Source organism: Hyperoodon ampullatus (genome assembly GCF_949752795.1).
Source record: "Hyperoodon ampullatus genome assembly, chromosome: 6".
Classification (NCBI taxonomy): domain Eukaryota; kingdom Metazoa; phylum Chordata; class Mammalia; order Artiodactyla; family Ziphiidae; genus Hyperoodon; species Hyperoodon ampullatus.
This window is the reverse complement of record NC_136919.1, coordinates 9,124,087-9,147,549: the sequence shown is the minus strand read 5'-3', so window position 1 is coordinate 9,147,549 and position 23,463 is coordinate 9,124,087. Positions and strand designations below refer to the sequence as shown.

Genomic DNA, 23,463 nt, shown 5'->3' with positions numbered 1-23,463 from the left:
TCGGCAAGATGAGGCCAGACAAGAGCTTCCCTCTCCGAGCCTCGGTGGCCTCCATAAAGCAGGACACCGAGAGCGCTGGGTAAGCGGGAGCGTTTGTTTTTATCACACACCCCTCCCCCCCCAGCAATGCCAGCTGCGAGTCCAGCGATGGCCTGACGTGATGAGGTCCACAGACCCATGGGGCGCCTTGCAACAGGGACTTGGTCAGAGTTGTGCACTTCCCACTGCCAGCCTGTGCCAGGCACAGTGCCAGGAACTCTGCTCACATACCAAGCAAGCAGCTCTTTTTGTTCTTTGCCAAATCATACACCGACCTTCTGTCTTATTTGGGGCTCTGACACTTTGTAGCTGCGAGGCTTGGCACAAGGCACAGTGCCTCTCTGAGCCTCAGTTTACTCATCTGTGAAATGGGTGGTCATTTCCCCTGCCTTACAGGGTTGGGAGGAAATGAGAGATAATGCATGAGCTCAGCCCAGGGCCAGGCACGCAGCAGGTGCTCAGTACACAGTGCTCTTGGTGCTGGGGCAGGGGGAGAGCCTGACCCTGTGGGGGCACCTCGCAAGGGAAAAGGCATTTGAGGGGACCTGGGAGAGTGAGTGGGACCACCAGCAGAGGAAGGGGGAGGGTGCGGCATGCTGGTGGCCGGGCACTGTGGGCACCTAACACACCCAGGTCCCCTAAACAGCTCACCACCAGACGGGAGGGTCAGATCGAGAGCCACATAGGAGCCTGATGGTGAGTCAAATGTGGGTACAGGTGGCGAGGGAGAGGGAGGACCCAGGCGTTGCTCAGGCAGAGGTGCAGGGCGGCTGTTGGTGGTCTCAGGGATATGGAGACACCAGTCTGGAGGTCAGTCAGTGAGGTCAGCTTCCCCTGAGGCATCTGAGGCGTTCTGGTTGGTGGGGACGCTGAACTGGAGCTGCCTGGGAGCTGTGAGGAACAGGGCAGAGGGCAGGCCTGGAATGGGGCCCAGGAAGCCTGGAGAGTCCCCCTTGGGAGCCCTGGGCAGACATATTCCCAGGAGGTGGTCTGAGAAGGTGATTCCCCAGACACACCAGCTTCACCAGGTCTCCAGATTCTGAGACACTCAGCTTCTGCTCTTGGCAGAAAGTGGGCATCGGGGAGCATTGCCGGGAGTCCCCTGGACGGAGAGTGGGCACCTGGGAGTGAGCTCTGCGGGGCCTCGGGTGACTGTGGCCCATCTGGGCCAATCAGCCATTTCAGTCACCAACTCCTGGAGCTCCCCCCCACTCCCCAGCCCTGAGCAAGGACATCCTTTTCTCAGAGTTGAACGTTTAGGAATCTTCTCCCGGGTGGTGGGCAGGGGGTGGAGGGCGCATCCCCAAGGGCAGATTGCAAATGCCTTGCAAGGCCGTGTGTGTGTGTGTGTGTGTGTGTGTGTGTGTGTGTGTGTGTGTGTGTGTGTGACTGTGATGGGGGAGGGAAGCAGAGTAAACAGCCACTGCCCTGTCCTCTCTGCGGCTGTGGCCAGGTACACAGGCCTGTTTGGACAGCTGCCTTGTCTGTCCGTCTGTTTGGGAGATGCTGGCTGATAGATGGGGGTGGGCCTACTGTTAACCCCTCGCTGCCTGCAGTGCTCCCTGCCTCCTTCCGTGGGGTTCAAGGGGGCAGAGGGTGGTCCTGGCTGCCCCTACCACAGCTCCTCTCTGGGAGGACACCTCTTGCTCTGTCAGGGACAAGGTTAGGGGGCTCCAGGGCGTGGAGAGTCTACGCCCCACTCCCGCCAGGGAGCGAGGGGCAGAGGAGGTGTGCCCTCCCCAGTGGTGACCAGGGGCAGAATCTGTCCAGAGCCCTTCTCCTCACCCCCACATCCATGCTCTAAGGAGCCTCCTCTACCTTTATTAAAAAGCCAGCTGCCAGGCTTTCTCGGGGCTGCCCTGTCTCCAGAAACACAGCCTCAGCGTGGCGTGGATGAAGGAGGGGTTCAGGGCCACCAGCCGCAGGCCCCTCTAAAGGGAGAGCAGGCAGAGATGGGGATTGAGGCTGGTTGTCGGGGAGCCGGGCTCAGATCCGGAGCGGGGAGATCCCCGACCCAGTGATGAATCAGACGCTGTGCTGGCTGTCGGTGCAATGAGACCAGGGTAACTTCGGACCTGGGGTCTCCACGCCGTCCCTGTCCACCACTACCTGTCCCCATCCCGGTCTTGGCTCTTCCATTCACCAGGCATCGGACAGGGTCAGGTCGAGGGAGCCACCCAGGGCTCCCCCCACCCAGCCCAGAGCCCAGTCCATCTCACGCCTTACATCGCTCTCGGTAACCTGCCCCCTTCTCGCACTCCTGCACCCCTGGCCGGGACTCCCCGCACCTCTCACTGGCAGGGCACCGACAGTGATCCTCTTAGCTGATCTCCCTGCTCCCACTCTGCACTCCCCCCTACCCTGGGTCCCTACTCAGCAGCCAAAATGATCTTCTAAACATGTAAATCGCTCCAACCACTCCCCACTTAAAACATTTCAATGGCTTCCCATGGCTCTTGAGATTAAGACAAAAATCCTTTAAATGGCCCGCAAGGCCATCAACAGGGCACGGGTTAAATAAATTAGGGTTTGTTCATACAATAGAGTAGCGAGCAGCTGTATAAGGAGGTGCTCCAGGCCAAGACGGGGAGTCCTCTCCAGCAGTCATGCAGGAGGGCGGGGGAGGGGTGGGCGGGACACAAGAACAGTGTGTAAGGTAGTGTTTGCGTAAAAAAAAAAAAAAAGAAAAATTGGACAAACCCCCCGACCAGTCCTCATTAAAAAAAAAAAAAAAAAAAGTCGAGGGAGGGGAATAATGGACCTACTCGGGCTTGTGTATGGGCTATCTCAGGAAGGCGGCTTGAATGGAAGACTTGGCTGGTCTCTGGGGAGGGGATCTGCATGGCTACGGACTAGGGACAGGGTAGAGGAGAGAGCAGCAAACAGCCTTCTTTACATTTGAATATTAGACCATGCAGTGCACTACCTATTCAAAGATACGTCCAATTATTTTTAAAACACCCTCAGTTTAAAAAGTAGATGGTCTGCGAGACCCTGCGCACTTCAGCTTGTTCCTGCTACTCTGCAGCCGCCTCTTGTCCCCTGCCACACACGCATCTCCGCAGCTTTTATTTCTGGTTAATGCTGGTCCCGTCTCTGGGCCTTTGCACGCACTGTTTCCTCTGCTGCCTGGACTGTCCATCGCTTGCCATCCTCACCTGGCTGATTCTCCTTCCTCTCTGTCTCAAACCTCTGTCTTCAGGAGAGTGGGCTTCTCTGATGCGCCCCCCCAGCTTGGGCTGGCTAATGAACCATTGCGATATCTTCCTATTCGCTTGTCTCCCTTCTCGGCTTGTAGGGCCATGTGGGCAGAGCCCACTTCTGCCTTGTCCACAGCTGTCGCCAGTGCCCAGCACTGCACCTTGCACACAGTAAACACCACATCGGTATTTGGGGAATGGGTGAACTAGCAACGGGAGAGGATGTCCTGTGCATTCCAAGGAGAGGGCTGTTGCCATGGAGGTTGGTAGGTGCCCACCTGGGCCTTAAAGCAGGAGGATTTTGCCCACCTGACTCACAAGGCGCCCGGGCACCGAACAGAGGGCAGTGCCAGGCGCAAAACCCAGGCAGCTGGATTTCTCTCTCTCGCACCCGGTCTGCCAGCCCCGCTCTCCACGCTCAAGCTGAGCTGTGTGTCTTGGGGAAATTACCCGCCCTCTCTGCGCCTCAGTTTGCTCCTTAGCAAAATCGAGGCTTGGCAGGGGTCCCTCCGAGTTCTAGGGGCGGGGCCGGGGGGGTCCCACGGGGAAGGCGCGCACACAGTCGGCGCTGGATAAATGCCGAGGGAACTGCTGTGGGCGCAGGGAAAGGGTTAAAGCCGGGCGCTTTTTAATTGTCAAATGACTGCGGGCGATTAGCGCTGGCAGCTTCCTCAATAATCGCTCTTCTCTGTACCTGCTGGGAGCTTAATTAAAAAACAAAGAGGCTCAATTTAAAGGCCATTACTATGCTAATGCGGCCGGGCGGGCGGTGATTAAGCGGCTCGGGCGGGCTGCGGGCTGCTGGGGCGGGGCACGGGGCGATCAGTTACCTACTAAACGGGCGGCCTGGCTGCGGGGCCGGAGCGCGGTGCGCGGCGGGGCCCAGGCCCGGACCCTCCCGCAGGGCCCGAGCGCAGAGACCCGGGGAGGCGGTCTCCCAGAGCCTCTTTTTACTCCCTGGCAAGGGCCCGGGCCGCGGGGAGGGAATAAATGCCACCCACTCCTCTGAGGGCCTCCTCCTCCAGCATTTCCCCCCGGCCTCCCCCGGGCCTGGAGTCCACTCTGCTCCTGCACCCACTTCTCGGGTTGTCGTGTCTCAGGCCCCTCAGCTGGGGGACGTGTTCTGCCCATGCACTATGGCTGTGTCCCTGCAGTGTCAGCCGGACACAGGCCACTGGCCAAGAGCAGGTCTGGGGCATTTGCTCCCCAGTCCCCAGGCAGCTTCTTAATCTCCAGGAAGGCAGGAGAGAGGCGGCTTTACTAGCCAGGCTGGCATGGGATGGGGCCCTCCCTCTACTAAACCAGCTGAGTGACCTTGTAAGGAAGGGACTCCTGCCTCCGAGGGGGGTCATGAGGCACTGGTGAAGCCCCCGCCTGTGAAGCTATGAGCACAGGGCTGGTATGGTTCCTGTGAGTGTGACAGTGGGAATGTATGCCAGTGTGCGGTTCAGAAACTGGACAGCAAGAGTACAGGTGTGTGTGTGTATGTGTCTGTGTGTCCGTGTGTGTGCGCGCGCGGCATCTGGGAGGCGGGGGCGGTGGGGGGTGGGGGTTGGTCCGGATCTCGTGAGACTGGGCAGTGAAGCCCTCAGTGACTGGGCTAACAATGTTATCTCTGGCTGCTTTAAGAGGAGTATACAGTAGGGAATAAGGGAGCAGACGAATCTTCTTGCCCATGGAGGACTGTGCTGAGCAGTGGGCTGCTGGGTGCCAGCTTTAAGGGCTGTTTTGACAAACTCAGGCTCATGACCAGAGTGTAGAGAAGCAGCCACCAGAACCTGGGGGTTATAAGCGGGAGAGGGAGGTGTCAGGGGAGAGATCACTGAGTAAGAAAGAGCACACTCAGTCTATGGGGTCCCAGCTGAAGCTGGACATTTCGCACCCAACATAAGATACCACAAGGCTGTCTTGACCTGTGGTTTTGACCCTGAGCATGTTTTCATTGGCTGCCTGGTAAAATTTGTGGTCATCAACTTTGGTGATTTTGTTGCTAACATTAAAAACCACCTGAGCCTGGGGGTAAATTTAACTTGGTAAATTGAGCAGTACAAAATGCAACTGACAGCAGTGAAACTGCTCATGGTAAAATGTGTCACTGGCTACAAATTAACCGAAGAGTCAAATCCTGATAATCAGTAAGATACAATACAGGCACAAACCTGACAATGGAGCAAATCTTTTATCAAAAATTTTTCATGGGAAATAGTTTATCTCAATGAAAATAATTTTAGTAAAATAAAAATGGAAATGGAAAAAGTTGTAAATTATTTAACTGCACTAGAAAGAAAATTGATCAAAAAATTAAATTGCTTTAATGGAGTTTGTTCCAGAAGACACTTGCTCAAAGGGAGTTTATCAGTGTTGTTATAACCCTAATTAAAATGCTGTGGTCTATGTATAGGGAGTCCAGAATCCTTGGGGTCAGAATGATGGGGCCAAAACATCAGTGAGGTCAGCTGTTAGGCTCTGTGGTGCCCTGGATATCTCCTTCTGAGACCTCTTTCCCCTGGAATATCTTGTTCCCCATTACACCAGGGGCTCACTGAGAGGAAGTGACCCTGTGTCTTGTTCCCCATTGATCCCTCGTCACTTAGCACAGCACTTGGTCATGGTGGGTGTTAGGTAAATGCTTACAGAATCAACAAGCCTTCCAGTAAGCCTTGAAAGGCAGTTTCTGCTTTCAAGAGGAGGAATCATGGCACAGGATTTGGCACAGAGCAAGTGCCTAAGTATACGTTGGATGGATGGATGGTATGTATGGATGGTTGGATGGATGGCTGAGAAGGGTGGATGGGTGGGAGACGGGTGGATAGCCCAGCAGGTAGGTGGATGGAGACATGCGTGCATCGGTGCCTGGGTGTGTGTGTGGATGGATGGATGGATGGATGAGCAGATGGAAACAAAAGAAACCTGACCTGTCTGTCTTCTTTAGCCCAACATTCAAGGCCTCTGGCTTGACCCTTCTCCTTTCTCACCTAAGCTCCAACCTTTCTGACCCACTGTCTCCCTAACCCTGAAAATGGCCTCCATTTTCTTCATGGCTTCGCTTTTATCCAACCCCTCCCTCCCAGAACGGTCTCTCTGCTCCTCTGCCCCTGCCTCCCCAGAGCCCAGACACTGGGACTGGACACACTCCTGTTCGCATCCCAGCCAGCACTTGCCCCTTTCAGTTATTTACACTCTTTATAGCCCCCTCCTCCAGGAAGTCAGTCCTCCTCCCCCACCCCACTGACCTTACACTTCCTCAGGCCCTGTCCTGGATCACCCAGCCCTTCCTAGGCCGCAGCCTTGGGCCTGGCCTATTCTGGCCACTCAGGACCCTGGAGAGAAATCCAAAGGCCTCTACATCTTGTGGTGTGTGGGGTTTCTTATCTTGCACCTGTGTTTTCAGCCCCTCATATCTGTACCTTCGGCACCCCCAGGCCCAGCCCAGGTCATGGGCCCACAGCGCTAAGCTAAAGAACGGAGCAAGTGCAGAGTCATTCCACGTGGCGGGCAGGGAGGATGAGGTTGAGGCAAGAGAGGGCTTCAAGCCCAGGGAGGTCCAGGAAGCCAGGAGGCGAGGCTGGGAGGGTGTGCTCTGGAGCCCGACGTCCCAGCTTCCGTCCCAGCTCTGACAGTTCTGAGCGGTTGTGTTACCCTCTCCAAGCACCACTTTCCTCTCTTAGGAAAAGAGTGCCAGAGCCTGTCTCTAAGGGGTCTTATGGGGGAGGAGTATGTGTGCAAATAAGGCACAGGGCCTGGTATGTAGGAAACACTTAATAAATCTAGTAAGTAATAATAACAATAATAATGGCTGCTGGGACAGGAATAAAAACGCAGACATAGAGAATGGACTTGAGGACACGGGGAGGGGGAAGGGTAAGCTGGGATGACGTGAGAGAGTGGCATGGACTTATATATACTACCAAGTGTAAAATAGGTAGCTAGTGGGAAGCAGCTGCATAGCACAGGGAGATCAACTCGGTGCTTTGTGGCCACCCAGAGGGGTGGGATAGGGAGGGTAGGAGGGAGATGCAAGAGGGAGGAGATATGGGGATGTATGTATATGTATAGCTGATTCACTTTGTTATACAGCAGAAACTAACACACCATTGTAAAGCAGTTATACTCCAATAAAGATGTTAAAAAATAATAAAAATTGATGTTTCTAAAAAATAATAAAATAAAATCAAACATAGAAAATTAAAAAATAATAATAATAATAATGGCTGCTGGATTTGGCAACCTGGAGCTGGTGACTCAGTGAGAATGGGGGAAGGGAACCTAGGATCAGCTCAGAGGGGTTTGAAGAGCAGGTGGGAAGAGAAGGCATAGGGCCTGGCTCATAGTAGGTGCTCAGTGAATGTTGATGGATGAGTGAATAAATTATCAGATGAATGGAATTCACCAGGGAAGGGCAGAAAAAAGAGGGAAGAGCGTCAACCCAAGGGTTAATGAAATAATACAGGTAAAGCCCTTAGCTTGGGGCCTGGCCTGGAGCACACAGACCTCTGCTGCATGTAGGCCCCGGCTGGAGGGCAGGAAGAGGCAGGTGGGGGATGATCAGAGGGACATGATGCTCCACCTTCCACCTGCCCTTCACCATTGATTGTCTCTCCCTGATGTCACCAAGAGAGGTCTGGTCCCCGGAGAAGCCCCAATATCCCCAAATGGAAAAGAAACTCCTGAGGCAGAGTCTGGGCCTTGCCCCTACAACCCCAGGGGTCAGAGCCCCAAAGGTGAGAGACTAGTTATCAGGTGCCAAGCCACGTATAACTCCCTCTGTAGGAGTGTGTATGTGTGTGAGCGTGTATGTCTCCATCCTGGCAGCTCCCAGTGTCTCCAGCCCAGGGCCTCTCTCTGAACACCAGACTCGTACATGCAACTGCCCTCTGGACACATCCACATGGCTGTTAGAATTCAGCTCAGATGTAACATGTCCTGAACTGCACTCCCGACTCTCCCCTCCCCCACCTCGCCTCGGTCTCCATTTCATTTAGTGGCAACTCCATCCTTCCAGTTGTTCAGGCCCCCAAATCTTGGACTCAACTGTGCCTCTGTCCTTTTTCTCACATCCTCTCGTGTCCCTGTCTACCTTCAGAATGCGTCCCAGGTAGGGTGACTTCTCAGCACCTTCCCTGGTCTAAGCCGACATTATCTTTTGCCTGGATTATTGAGATAAACTCCCAAAGTATCTCTGGGCCCCCACACAGCTGCCTGAGGAACCTGGTTAAAATGCAAATCAGATCACACCCCGCCTCTGCTCAAAACCCTCCGTCCAAAACCCCACGTGACCTGCCCCCCCCTTCTACCTGCACCTCCTGGCCCCTTCCCCTGTTGCTCATCTGCTCCAGCCACATGGGTCTCCTTGTCTTTCCTCCAACACCCCAGATACACTCGGGCCTCAGGACCTTTGCGCTTTCTGTTCGCTCTGCTGGGAACCCCTTTTCCCCGGATATCTCACTAAGGCCTCTGACCTTTCTAAATCTCCTGGTCACACACACACGCACGCACGCACGCACGCACGCACGCACACCCTGCCCCGCCCCGTCGCTCTTCTTTGCCTCTTTATTATTCATCATTGTCACCATTTGTTACACTCTGTCTGCTAGAGATCTGTCTATCTGTTGCCTGTCCCTCACCCTTTCGATTGGAAGCTGGGGGGGTGGGGTTGGGAGATACTGTCCATTTGACTCACTGCTCTATCCCCAGCCTCCAGACAGTGCCTGGTACGTAGTAGGTGCCAAATAAATGTGTGTGGAATCACCGAATGTGTGCCTGCCTGGCCAGGCTGGCCCCTGGATGGTACCCCGGGCTCCCAGCTGGGCTTGTCCCTCCCTGCCCCAGGCCCGTGACCTCGAGCCCCGGCTGCGGGCTCCCGACAGCGCCCCGGGCCGGGATCAAAGGGCCTTGGAGCCAGCGGCCCCGCACAGCTGGGTCTGTGCGCCCGCAGGAAGCGCCGGGGCAGCCCTCACGGCAGGCCCGGCCCCGGCGCGGCTAGGTTGCGGAGAGGCCCGCGCGCCGGCGGCCGCCGGTCCCAGCGACCGGCCACGCCAAGCATTCCAGCCGCGTGATTGACGCGCGCGCACCGGGGCCCCCGCCTGCGGCTCCCGCCGCCGCCCGCCTGGCCCGCCGCCGCCGCCGCATCAAAGCAGATGTTTGCAGCTGGTTTGAGTTGGATCCCCATCAACAGGCCCCTTTTTGTCTCAAAATAAAAACCAGCTACGCGCGGAATGATAAGGACGCGGCAGGCACGTGGGGGAGATGTCAACGAGTCGGGGAGGGAGACGGCCGGGCAGCTCCCTCTGCCTGCTTTCACCGCATCAGCTCCTGCAAGTGACAGGCAGCCTCCAGCAGCAGCAGCTGGCCCCCCAAGAGTGTCTGGAGTCCTGTCCCCTCGGCTCCTGTGAACTCCAGCTCATCTCTCAGCCAGCATCGTCATAGACGCCACAGTCCCAGGAGCCATACTAATACGAGCCACCTCCTGAGCGCTTACTATATGGGGGCCTGTCCTAGTGCTCTGCGGCCATTCCATCCTGGGCTCCCACGCCAGCCTGTGGAGGTGTGGCACAGAGAGGGCAAACATGGGACCATGATCACCTGTTAGGTGGGGATTGTGGTCCGAGTTTTCAGACTGGAAAACAGGTTCAGAGAGTAGAGGTGGCTGGCTGGCCCCAAGGTCAGGCAGCTGGTAAGTGGCAGAGCTAGAGACTCTTCAGACCATTCTTTCTGCCTCCAGGACCAAGTTCTTTTAACTCTGTGTCATGTCACCTTTTCCAGGAAGTCCCCAGCTCTCCTCCAGATTGACTATCATGCCTTTCTATGCCCACCCCAGCCTGCTGAGTGTACCCCATCAAAGCACATGTCACGTTATGCCAGCTCCCATGGGGCGAGATATGATCTGACTCTGTTCCCCAAACATCTTGCATGAGCCTGGCACAGAGTCAGACTCCTTGGGTGTTTGCTGGGTGAATCCGTGAAGGTGTGGACAGTGGGGACAGAGGGCCTTCAGTTCCAGGTGCCAAGCCTCGTGGTCCCCTTGGAGGGAGTGTTTCCAGGAACTGTGGGACTTGGGCCTGGAGAGGCCCTAAGGGAAACCAGGACCAGAATCTCCCTGGTCCCCAGTGTGGCCCTCGGAGAGAGTCTCACAGAAGCTCATACCACAGGGAGAACTCAGACCCAACGATGTGATGGGGGCTTCAGACTTGAAATTGGAGGTGCAGAAGAGAAGGTTCCAGAGCCTGCACTGGGCACCACGTGAGACTTAGACTGGGGAGCGAGAGGGAGCACACACCTGCCGAGATGCCCTCTGGACTAGGCCTTCTCACATCACCAGGTGAGGGAAGGATTAACACCCCCATTTTACAGAAGAGGAAACTGAGGCTCAAAGAAGGGATGTGAATGACCCAAGGCCACATAGCTGGTGTTGGAGATGTGGAAAGCCACACCTCTGAGGACGAGGATGGGGGTGTGTGGGGGTGTTAAAAGGGCCCTTGAATGAGCAGGAGAAGGAAGAGACACAGGACAGAGGGTCTAGTTGGCCCACCTTGAGTCAGGTGTCCAGGCCTGGCCCGATCACTTAAAGGTCAGGGAAGTCATTTTATACCAACTTGGCACTCCCAGGGCTTTCCCTGTGAACTATGGATGACAGTGCAGTGCGGATGTTGGGGGTGTTACTGCAGGACTCCCAGCCCAACAGGAGTGATGTATAGAACTTCGTTGATAAAAAATTGGGACACTGGACTCCGGGTTGTTTAGCTGTGGAGGGGGCACGGGAGGGCAAGTTCACTTATCTTGTTAGCTGGTAGTGTTCTAAGACCCCCCAGAAGCAGGTTAGCCAATATTCTATTGTCCTACCTGCCTGCCCATTTCATTTCTCCCAAGGTTATTCATTCACTCAACAAATAGTCACTAACCACCAACTCAATGCCAGAGCAAAGGGTAGGGGATTGAATTAGACCCAGTTCCTTATTTCTAAGTCAGTGGGGGCTTCAGACACACAAGTATCTGGATCTGTGGGTATCAGGGAAGGCTTCACAGAGGAGGTGACACTTGAATTGGGTCTTGAAGGATGAAGAGGAGTTCAACGAGAAGTGAAGGGAAGGGGTTGAGAAGATAGGTCGTAGAGTCAGATGGAATTTTAGGTGCTAAGGAGGCAGGAAGGGACTTGCTGTGTTCAGGGAACAATGAGAAGCATGGCAGCTGTAGCAGAGCATCTCAGGCCCGGTGTGACGGGTAGAGTGGGGCCTTGAATGCCATGATTAGATCTTTGGGCTTATCCTAGAACTGTTGGGAGCTCTTGGACTGAGAACCCAGCAAGGGGCTACATAAACTGTAAAGTACAGTGATGGGGGTCTGGGAATGGCAGTACAGTGAGGAGGAGGAGGCCGAGGAGCTTCTACTCAGCAAGGATAGTGAACTGGTGCTGGGAAGTCTTGGAGAGATGATGACAGTGATCATGACCACCACGCGTTGAGCCTGGGGGGATGCGCCCAGGCCATCATCCCCACTGGACAGATGGGGTCACTGAGGCTCAGAGAGGAGAGGGGACTTGTGTAAGGTTCCAGTGCAAGGAAGTGACAGAGCCAGGATTCCAAGCCTAATGAGTGCCGTGTGGACTCCAAGATCTGGGGATGAAAACCCGTGAGGAGAGGCTGGAGGGGCCCCGGGATGTTAGGAAACCAGTTTTATCAGAGGTAAAAGAATCAGCTGTACTGCATGTATCACTGCAGGTGTCAATGGTTTAATAGAAATTAATTAATCAGTTTTGTAATCCATGTTCAAATGCTCCCGAAAAAATTGGCTTTCTGAGTTTTGTTTATTAGCTTTATGAGTTTAATAAATTGAGCATTAAATAAATAAGCCAATAAAAACTCAAAGGAGATGGAGACATGTTGTCGTAGCCTGGGACTCTTTAAGGGAAGGACATCCCGAAAAAGGGAATTTCTTAATCTGCAATCACAGATGATCCTGGGGGAGGGGGAGATGTTCAGTTTGGTTGAAGAAACTGGGTGCTGGGCTTATGCCAAGTAATAAGAACTCAGGGTGTTCAGAGCCTTGAGGGCAGACAGATGTGGGCATGATACTCAGAGCAAAGGGCCAGGGTAACTGATGAACAAAGAAACATTTGGACGCACAGAGCAGGGAGGGAGTATATGGTGATGCTGCCGTGTGACCTTGAACCTGCCCTCTGCATCGTCCTGTGCTCATCTGTGAAACGGAGATGGAAACATCTTCCTTTTAGGGTTCTGTGAGGACTTAATGGGGTGATGCAGTTAGATGTTAACTGAGCTCCATGTTATTAATGAGACAGACAGAGAATTGAGCCAGGAGTGCTCTGTCCAGCCCAGGCCAGACAGAAGCTAGAAGGATGGATCCAGAACCCAGGGTGGTCATGAGAAGGGGGAATGGTTGGGACCTGCATCAAGAAGGCTGCTCCCAGGGACCCCTGGGAGACCCCAGCGAGGATAATCAATGAAAGCATGTCGGACTCACGTGGAACAAGAGAAAGGCAGAAGCCAGCTCTTGTGGGATGCCTCCTTCATGCCAGCACAGGGCCGAGGGCTTTACATGCACTCAGCTCTCCCAACAGCCCCACAGGTAGGTACCATCATTCTCATTTTACAGATGAAGAAATGGAGGCTCACTATCTTGAACAAAGTCACACAGGGAAAAGTTATGAAGCCAGAAGGGAACCCCAGGCTGCCTGCTTTAGCCTCCTGCCCCACACACAGCTCCCCTCCCAGGTGGTCCTGTCTCCCCAGGGCAGGTGGGTGAGGCTCCCACAGACCAGCCTGGGGGTGGGGACTGACTTGCCCTGCCTCACGGGCTGAACAGGGCTATATTGGATGGTTCAGCATTCATCCAGCCGACATTCACTGCTCACCTGAGTGTGTACAGGGACTTAGGCTCAGCACTGAAGACACAAGAGGTGACCATGGGGAAGGTGCACCTGGAAATACGTAAAGTGCAGTCCTCAGGAGAAGTATCTGAGAGTGGAGAGGAGAAGGGGGCTTCCTGGAGGAAGGGATGCCCAAGCTAAATCCTTCATAAGCAGATATTTGCCAGGCAGAGGCTGGGAGAGGGAGAATGGCGTTCTAGGTTGTAGGCACAGCGTGAGAGAAAAGGGTCGGCGGTTTACATGAAAAATGGGGAGGGGGTTGTGTGGATTGCCAGCAAGCCTGTGTGTCTGTGTTGTGGTCACGAAGCTGCCATCTAGATTTGGAGCTTCTGGGTTGGGGAAGGAGCCAGGGAAGGATCCAGGGCAGGGGGATTGGCACTGAGAGGGCGGGGCAGCTAGAGGGAAAGCCACAGGGAGCTCCCCCCTGGGCCAGAGCTTCGGAACTGCCCCACAGCACCCCATCGTCCCCTGACCCCCGTCCTGGCCTCCCAGCCCAAGTGTGGGAAGCAGCAGCACACCCATCTGGAATCCCCAGGCCAGCTGGGGAGTGGGGACTGTTGTCCCTATCTTACAGATGAGGAAAGTGAGGTTCAGACGTGCCCAGGGTCACAGAGCCGGTGAGGATGGAGAGCAGGACCAGGGCTCCAAATCCAGTGCCCTTGATGCTTTCCGGGCCTTTCACGTCAGGCTCTGGAGCATCTCTGGGGCAGGAGGGGAAGGGAGGCCGGGTGGCCCGGAGCTTTTCAGCTTGAGCAACTCTACATCTCTGGTCAGTATTTGCAGCTTCTGGGCAGCATTCACGGAGAGGCCCGCCCCGGTCCCCAATCACTCCCTCTGTGCTCACAGCTTTATCCTGACAACTCACTGCATTTTCACACTGAGAAACAGGCAGTGTTGCTGAGCCCATTATACAGATAAGTGAGCTTTGAGAGAGGAAATTACTCGCTCAGTCACAAACCAGCAAGTGGTGGAAACAGGCATTGAACCCGAGTCCATCTGATTCCAGTGCCACCCGCCTGTAGCTGGGGCTGCTTCTCAATGGCTGGTTCCACTGATCCTTCATGGTGGGAGGGATCGAAGGGGGGAGTGGGGGGCTCGCAGAGAGGAGGGCACCCCGCTGGCACCCCAGCGCCTCCCACACATGCAGTTGGTACCCTGGCACAGTAGACAAAGGCAGCCCCATAATCGGGAGCGAGTATTTCATGCATCCCCCCCACCCTGATGTTTTATTGGGTGGAGAGATGCTTGGAGACCAAACGGATGGCACATTCTGTTTATAAAGTGTGCAGTTTGTTTTATTTCCCGAGTTTTTGCAATCTAGATAACAGATGATGCCCCGAGTGGCTGACGCTGCCTGCGTAATGGCGGCACGGAGGCTTTGGAGAAGTATTAATAATAGATTGTGTTGATGAGTTTGGAGAAAGTAGCAATCGACCCCCTGCTGCCAAGGCATTAGCGGGGCTGTTCTGAACGAAGCCTGCATGGTGGCAGCGCCTGCTAATGCGGGTCACACACCCCTCCCCCCTGCTGCCCCCTCCCACAGACTAAGAGGGCCTCCTCTCTGGGAACCGCCCAAGGTGTGCCAACCCAGCCTGGGGCCCTGGCCCTGACATGGTGACACAGAGATGCAGCCATTGCCTGTCCACCCGTGGGCCACAGAGGCCAGGCTGCAGCCCTTAGTGGGGCCGCCAGGTCAGGAGGTAGAGTGTGGGGAGAGGGACAAGAAGGCAAGGAGAGGGGCAAGGCAGACGTGTCCTCCACGTCGGAGCAGCAGGTTCTGCAAACCTGGCCCCTCCCCTAGCCCCTTGGCAGACTTGGAGGGCCAGCCAGGTTCCTAAGGGCCTCTGCTTAGGGTACATGGACAGTTGAGTGGGTTGCACCCTGAACAAAGGTCTCCAGCCAAAGGGCCAAATTGGAGCTGCATCCATCTCATATACCGTTGTGAAGGCATGTGTGGACCAGTGGGGCCCTGTCTGCCTGAGCCTCTGCACCACCCCCCGCAAGCCTTCACTCATGGCCTTTTCAAACACTGAGGCCTCCTTGAGGATCAGGTGGACCTCTGTAGAACTGGGAGCTGACAGGGCCATGTGCCATCACTCTGATGTCGTACTCATTCGTTGAGTTAAATGCTCAGTATCATTGAATCCTGACAACAGCCCTTTGAGGGAGGTCCTGTTGACATCCCCATTTTATAGTAGAGGGAACTGAGGCCTGAGATAAGCATAGAGGATGCCACCTCCCCCAGACTGGGGCATCAAAGAAGGCTTCCCAGAGGAGGTGGCATTGGAGTTGGGCATTGCAGGATGAGTAGGAGCCTGCTGGGTAGACTAGAGGTGGATGGCAGGGGTTGCTGGGGTGTCCCCAATTTGAGTGCCCTGGCCAGTGCCAGGGCAGCAGGCAGAGCTTGGAATGGCCCTGCCCACTGCGTCCCACCAGCTTGCCGTGGGCGGTGCTGATGGCAGCCTCGGGAAGGGAGGCAGGCCGAGAGCCCTGCATTTATGGCCATTTCTGTTCCAGAACCGATTAGTAGAGAATTGCAGCTGTAATCTGTGCCTGTGATGGCGGGCCATAAAGAGGGATGGGATGTGCATAGTGCTCCCCAGGTGGCGCCCGCAGACGTGGCCCGGGGACGTGGGGAATGAAAAATGGTTTTAATTCCCTCCCAGCAGCAATAATTTGATTCTTCATAAATTTTTCCATCAAAGTGTTGTTCCCACAGAGCAGGGCACGTGACAGGGATCGGGGGCCGGGAGGAGCGGTCAGTAGGTGCAGGCAGAGGCGGGGCCCTGCTGCTCAGACTCTTTCTGCGCACTCGCCGGAGTCACGAAGACCCCCGCCCCCACCCCCAGCTTTGTCTCCGGAGATGGAAGATGGATCCTCCCTGTCATGGAGGGACTGGATCAGGCCCGGAAACAGAGCCGGCTCCATCATTTACTACCCACGTGACCCTGAGCACATGACCTCTGCCTCCCAGCACCTCAGCTTCCTTATCTCTAAAATGGGATTAATATTTCCTGCCTCATAGGGTTGTTCCAAGGATGAAATGCATTTCTGCATGCAGAGTGCTTAGAAGAACGGCTGGTACACCATACGTACTCAGATTCCTAAGCTAAGATGAGGGATAAGCAGGTGGTAGCCAAGGCAAGGGCCAGAACATGTTGAAGAGCCAAGCTGATGGTGCTCTGGAGAGACTGCAGGCTGTTCCATGGGGCCGAAGCCTCGGGGAGCAGAGTGGTAAGAGAAGAGGCAGGACCGTGAAGGGCCTGAGTGCCAGACTCAGGAACTTGAAGGTTCTCCGAGGGCACTAGGGAGCCATGGAAGAGTCTGGAGCAGGGAAGCAGCACGATCAGATGTGTGTTTTAGACAGATCCTTCTGGCTGTCATCCTGGAGGGTGAGTTGAAGGGGTTGGAGAGGCCAGGAACCGAGGGAGGGCACTGGGGCAGCCCTCAGGCAGGAGAGGAGGGACCCAGGCTGGGTGATGGGTTGGGCAAGGCTGGGGATTGCTTGGATGTGGGGGAGAGGCAGGGGCAGAGAGGAGGAGAGCCGGTGCTAGAGCAAGGGTAGCTGGGACCTGTGGGCTGCTTGGCCTTCCCCTCAGGGCAGGGGCCCACCTGGCTCCCAGGGAAGGCAGAGGCTGAACCTGCACTCTGCCCTCTAGTGGCCACTGTGTCTATGAGCGGGAACGACCCTGAGCTGATGCTCCCAGGAGAAGGCATCTCCGGGCAGGTTGCCCAGTGCCCACCGTGAGGCCGCCAGGGCCCTGTGAGCCAAGGGGGTAAGGCTCCCACTGTCTGGCTCTGTGCCCAGGGAGGGCCTCTCCCACTTGGGCTGGAGGGTCAGCGTGGCGGGAGGAAGAGGTGCTTTGTGGGCAGTGCCTCTGGGAGGGACCCCTGAGCCCAGCCAATGCACCCACTCTGCACCTGCAGGCTCTTCGCGGCCAAGTGCAGCGGCTGCATGGAGAAGATCGCCCCCACTGAGTTTGTGATGCGGGCGCTGGAGTGCGTGTACCACCTGGGCTGCTTCTGCTGCTGCGTGTGTGAGCGGCAGCTACGCAAGGGCGACGAGTTTGTGCTCAAGGAGGGCCAGCTACTGTGCAAGGGTGACTACGAGAAGGAGAAGGACCTGCTCAGCTCCGTGAGCCCCGACGAGTCCGACTCCGGTGAGCTGCGCCTGGAGCTGGGGCAGGCGGTGGGGAGAGCCGCCCCTGCAGGAGAAGCCCGCTCGTGACCCCAGGACCTGCACTGTACACAGACACTGCACCCACATCCGATACGCACGCGCACTGATGGGTCCAGTACACACGTGCACACGTGGGGTGCACACAGACACGTGTGCACAGCCCCACAGGCACACGAATGTACCTGGACACTATCACACACAGGTGTAGGTGCATGTGATCACAGATGCACACACACAAGCACATAAAATGCATGTGTGGATACCCATGCCCAGAAGTGTAAATACACAGACACGTGTCCGTGTGTAGACATGTGCTTATATGCCCAAGCATGCAGAAGCCCACACCCATGTAAACAACATGTGCACGCACGCCCCAGCACACTCACGCAGTCAATGCTTATGCATGTGGCTGCACACGTTCATCCACGTGCTTACATGTCCTGTAGCTTGCACACACATGCTGGCACACCCCCTGCTCTCTGGCCCACCCCCCTCCCCCCGCTCTTATCCTTGCTGTGCCCCGCCCCGCCCCGTGACAGCACAGCATCCCAGGGGTCTCTCCCAGCACCGGGTCTGCAGGCTGCAGGTGTGTCTGATCTGATGCAGCCTTTCTGCATCGCCCCCCAGAGCCTTCAGCAGTGGGGAGCAGCAGCCCCAAGCTATTCCCTTTTTCCCCGCTGCATGGGGAGACTGGGGCCCTCGGTGGTGGAGGGAGAGACTCCATTTCCCGGGGTGAAGCCTCCCCTCTACCCTGCTCCAGCCCCCAGAAGACTTCACCAATTTGGAGCCCTCCTGGCAGGAGGGGCAGGGCCAGCTGGGAACAAGTCTTAAGGGGGAAACGTCAGGGAGCAGGCTGGCACCGTGCCATTCCTGGGGGTGGCGAAGATGGCCTGGAGCAGGGGGCATGGGGAGGAGGCGCCCTGATCCGCCGGGCCTTGTGGGGAACCTGCAGCCCATGGTCACAGGACCTGCCCACACAAAGGAACGCTGTCCCTGCCAGAGCCTTTGGAGGAGGTGTGAGCTCCCACCACCTGTACCTCTGTCCATCCCTGGGCAGGGCACCACAGCGGCCAGGCTGCCTGGGCTCCTGTGGGAGAGAAGAGGCCAGCCAGGTGCCACTGGCACGTTCACGCCAAGCCTAGGGAGGGGTTCTCGGAGGGAGGTCCCCTCCACAGGGGCTCATGCTCAGAGGAAGATGGTCTAGGAGAAAGGAGACCAGTTCAGACTTGGGGTCAGCAGAAGGCATGGGGGGTGGGAGGGAGGCTCTGCTATCTGTCTGGGGCTGGCATCTCTGAGACCCACAACTCGGGCTTGGAAGTGGGTGTGGGTGTGCCTCCAGGTGAATACACATGCTTCTGCATGCAGGTGTGTGTGTCTGTTCAGATGTGTGCATGTCTGTATGTCCCTGCTTGTGAGCATGCACCTCTACGTGTGTGTGTGTCCGCTTGCACATGTCATGGTCACAGGTACTCCTGTGTGAGAACGTCTGGAGTGTGTGTCTTTGCCCATCAGTTCTTAGTCCCTGGAAGCTCCAAGGAAGCAGGCTCCTGGTAGCCTTCTCTCTGGGCCGTGAGGCCCAGCTAGTGCTGGGCTAGTGCCATGGAAACTGGTTTTCCCAAAGGCTGACATGCTGGGCTGGGGTCTTCCAGGCACCAGAGGCCAGCAGGACAAGGTGGGTCCCAGGCAAGATGGGTCAGGGGAAGCCCAGGGCCAGAATGAACACAGATGCCAGCATCTCTCCTCAGGCGGGCCATGGGCCTGATGAGGACAGCAGATCGGCCACAAGTGAGCATCCTGTGCTCCCTCCAGTGTGTCCAGCCACATGTGTACACCTGCGTGCTTCTGCAGTGCCCATACCTGTCCCCACGTGGGCCTGTATCTCTGCCATTCTGAACGTGTGCGCATCTGAGTGTGCAATGCATGTGTGCTTGTGTGTCTCTGCCTGCTCACCAGGGTGCCTTCCTGTGTGTGTCTGCCTGTGTGTTGTCAGCAGAGCAGGTCTGGGGGCCTTGGTTCAGGTCTCCCTGGGGGTCCAAGATAAGAAAGTGAGGAGTGTGTGCTGAGGAAGGGGACATACAGGACCCGGATGGGAGATGAGAGACTAGATAGGCAGGGCCTGTGGGCTGGGGGAAGGGGGCGGTCTTTACCCTGAGGGCACTGGGGAGTCGTGGCAGGTGTTAGCAGGAGGTGATGGGATCCCATCAGGTAGCAAGTTGCCTGAGGATACGAGGCTGACAGGCTGGGGTGTGTCCCCCACAGTGAAGAGCGAGGACGAAGATGGGGACATGAAGCCGGCCAAGGGACAGGGCAGCCAGAGTAAGGGCAGTGGGGACGACGGGAAGGACCCGCGGAGGCCCAAACGACCCCGGACCATCCTCACGACGCAGCAGCGAAGGGCCTTCAAGGCCTCCTTCGAGGTCTCTTCCAAGCCCTGCCGGAAGGTGAGGGGCGCCTGGGGTGGGGTGGAGGCTGACAGCCCCGCACGCGCTGCCTTTCCAGACACCACCCCTTCTGCCCCTGCTGGGCGCTGGGCGTCCCCGCCTTCCCCGCCCATCCCCCCAAACCTGCTGCCTCCCAGCTGCTGCCCCCACCCCCAGGCCTGACCTGTCTCCTTCTCTATGGGCAGGTCCGAGAGACGCTGGCGGCAGAGACGGGCCTCAGCGTGCGTGTGGTCCAGGTCTGGTTTCAGAACCAAAGAGCGAAGGTGAGTACAGGCACCTGCCACCCCGCTGGACGGGGGTGGGATGGGGAGGGGGTGCAGGCAGAAGACCAGGGGCCTGATGAGGGTGGCGTGGGAATGAAGGGGGGCTGGAGGCGGAGACTGGCACACACTGTGTCTCCTGCAGATGAAGAAGCTGGCACGGCGGCACCAGCAGCAACAGGAGCAGCAGAACTCCCAGCGGCTGGGCCAAGGTGAGCAGGGCGGCCCGGGCTGGGGCTCAGTCTCCGTAACTAGACTCCCAAGAAACCTCCCGCCAAGGCGATCAGAGCTCAGGGAGCTGCTGCCTTGGAACCTGCTGAGATCAGTAAAGGCGAGAGGCAGTGGGGGCCGTGGGACACAGGAGGGGAGATGGCAGGGTGGGCGGCCCAGAGGGGTGGCAGAATTTCCATATTCAAACAGTGATGCAGTGTGCCAGGCACTGTTCTCACGGTTCCGCACGCTCCGTCTCACTTAATTCTCACAGATCCCTGAGAGGAAGGGCATCGTTACATCCCATCTCACAGATGAGGAGACTGAGGCTCAGGGAGACTAAGGGACTTGTTGGGATCATTCAGCTAGTAAGGGGCACAGCCAGGCTTCAGCCCGGAGTGTAGGGCTCCTAAGCCTGTGCTTTTAACATGACCATACACCCTACTGCCCACAGTAGAATTCAGCAGAAGTCTCCAGAGAAAGTCTGAAAGTGTTGAGGGGTCCAGGGTGGACTGGGCTTTGCCCAGATGCTGTTTCCACAGCTTGGGCTGGGGCTGGCCTCCCCGGCCCCATGGGGACATGGAGCCTTCTAGGTCTTGAAGGGAGGGCACTGGGAGCTCCCTGAGTCTGCCAAACTGGCGGAGGGGCCTCAGCTGCCTGCTCCCAGGTGAGCTGGGGTCTCTGAGGCAGATGCCAAGGGATTGATGGGCAGCCCCTTCTACTCAGAACTCTGGGGCCAGACCAGTGTCCCAGGCTGGATCTTGGGCTTCAAGGCCGTGGCCTCAGAGCCCAGCTCTTCCTGTCTTCTCTCTCTGCCCCCTCTCCCGAGATGGCCCAGCCTTCCGGGGCTGCAGCCACAGCCTCAGGTCTCCCAGCCTGCTCCCAAGCTGTGTCTCACTCTCCAGTGTTCCCAGCTGCCCCCTGGATGCAGCCTCCCCAGGAATGTTCCACGGTCCCCTCGAGCTCATCACAGCCCATACTGCACTTCATACCGCTGCCCCTGCTGCCACATGCACAAAACACCCCCTACAGCTCCCCTACCCTGTCTCAGCAAATGGCACTACCACCCACCCAGTACCCACACCAGGAACCCAGGAGTCACCTCCCCCGTCCTGTCCTACACGCACTGCATCTGCTCAGTCACCAAATCAGGCAGTGGTTTCTTGTCCCATGTCCCTCATGCCCCTCTTAGTCTTTCCCGCATCTGCGTTAATACGGACCCCAACCCCTCCCAATGGTCTCCTCCTCCAGCCTCCACCCTCCCAGCCTTTCTCCACCGTCCCTCCACAGCTAAGACCCTCCACTGGCTTCCTACAGCCTCAGGGGAGCCCCCACTCAGCTCGGGTCCCCAAGGAACCATCTCTCTCCCCAGGCACGACCTTCTCTGGTCCTCACGCTCCATCCCCATGGACTGGGCTCTTTGCTCCCACAGCGCAGTTTCTCTCTTCTCTGCCTTTGCTGCCCTTCAGCCTGGCATGCCTGCCCCCTGCTCGGCTGGTTGAACCTCTGCTGGTTGTTTAAGTCGCATGGAGGTGGTGGGCCCCTTCCTCCAGGAAGCCTTCCTTCCCTGAGCCTTGTTGGCCGGGGTGCGGGCTCCACCTTGATGCTCCCAGATGCAGGGCACTCACTGCACCCAGATGTTGTCGAATCAGTACTGGCTGCACACTGGAAGCCTCTGTCATCCCCAGGCTGGGAGCTCCCGGAGGGCAGGGCCGTAGGAGGAAGGGAGGAGGTGGGGAGGGAGGGCTGTTTCTGGAAGAGACGCTGGACTGTGTGTCTGGGGAAGGTTGGTGGACTGGGGGGTCAGATATGTAGGCTCAGTGACCCTAGAAGGCCACGGGCAACCTCAGCAGGGGCAGGGCTGGGAAGGAGGAGGTCAGAGAGACCGCAGTGGGCAGCCTGGACTGGGGGGTCGTGAGGGAGGTCATGGGACTCCTGGGGTACATCTGTGAGGTCTCCAGGACAGGGCAGGCAGGGCCAGTCAGTGAGGGCGTGCTCTGTCCCCAGAGGTCCTGTCGAGTCGCATGGAGGGCATGATGGCCTCCTACACGCCGCTGGCCCCGCCGCAGCAGCAGATCGTGGCCATGGAGCAGAGCCCCTACGGCAGCAGCGACCCCTTCCAGCAGGGCCTCACGCCGCCCCAAATGCCAGGTGACCACATGAACCCCTATGGTAAGCTGCCCGGCCCCCTGCTGCCCCAGCACGGCCCCTGCCCCCTGCCCGACCTGGCAGGCCTGGGGCCGAAAAAGCCACCTCCCGCCCCAGGCCCCCCGGCAGACCCTTCCGACACAGCCCACCTGCCTCCTCCTGACCGGAAGGGGGCGCCCTGGAGACCTCACCCACAGCCCCCAACCCCTCTGGTTGGGCACCATCGGCAGGTCATCCTGTCCCTCCCTCACCTCCAGCCACACTGCCTGTAGGGCCAACAGGGCCCCCAGGAGCCCCAGCCTGTACCCCGGTGCTGACACCGCCTCTGCCCCCCAGGGAACGACTCAATCTTCCACGACATCGACAGTGATACCTCCTTAACCAGCCTCAGCGACTGCTTCCTCGGCTCCTCGGATGTGGGCTCCCTGCAGGCCCGCGTGGGGAACCCCATCGACAGGCTCTACTCCATGCAGAGTTCCTACTTCGCCTCCTGAGAGCCAGCCAGGCCGCACGGACGCTTGGGCAAGGGCCCTGGGGTGGGACTGCAGGCCGCAGAGGCTGCCCCGCCACCCGCACAGACTCTACAGACAGCCATACGGTGCCCTCCCCTCGGCCAACTGGGCCTGGCTAAAGTGCCCACTGGGCACAGCCAGACAGGCAGACGGGAACAGCCTGGGCAGGGGCTGTGTCCTGTCCACAGAGACTGTCACCCCCAGGGACCCAGAGCTCTCGGACAGCCACTCATCTCCCAGCCCCACCTCGGCCTCCGTCGCCTCCTTCCCCCTCCCCATCTCTTTTATGGGAAGCTTAAATTCTCTCTATTTTTTTAAATGTCCTCTCTCTGTCCAGGCCACCTCCATGGCATGGGCCTAGGTCGAGGCAGGGCCCCCGTGCATGCCCCCAGACGATGGTGTGAGAAGCGTGTGTACCTGTGCCCTGCACTGTGCCCACCTCCCCCGCCTCTGAGGGCAGGCCCGCCAGCCTAGGATCACCCCTTCCAGCTGGAGCCTGGAGCAGGAGTAGGGAAGAGCCTGGCCAAGCCCACCACAGCTCTGCCCTGAGGGGCAATCCTGGCGGGACCAGGGACGGGTAGGTTGAGCCC

General features: G+C 57.5%; 1 protein-coding gene across 2 annotated transcripts in view; it reads left to right on the top strand.

Annotated features, from left to right (window-relative positions):
- LMX1B (LIM homeobox transcription factor 1 beta) overlaps window positions 1–22,855 on the top strand; it is a gene marked incomplete at both ends in the record, with an annotated part of 80,128 nt that extends 57,273 nt beyond the window's left edge. The window contains 6 exons of one of the 2 annotated variants that reach the window (XM_079706101.1): window positions 17,050–17,282; window positions 19,562–19,743; window positions 19,929–20,006; window positions 20,149–20,215; window positions 22,221–22,364; window positions 22,698–22,855. In XM_079706101.1, coding sequence (XP_079562227.1) covers window positions 17,050–17,282; window positions 19,562–19,743; window positions 19,929–20,006; window positions 20,149–20,215; window positions 22,221–22,364; window positions 22,698–22,855 — 862 coding nt within the window. Of the gene's footprint in view, window positions 1–17,049; window positions 17,283–19,561; window positions 19,744–19,928; window positions 20,007–20,148; window positions 20,216–22,220; window positions 22,386–22,697 lie in introns of both variants that reach the window. The other variant, XM_079706100.1, reaches the window with a different exon arrangement.
- Between the last annotated feature and the right edge of the window lie 608 nt (window positions 22,856–23,463).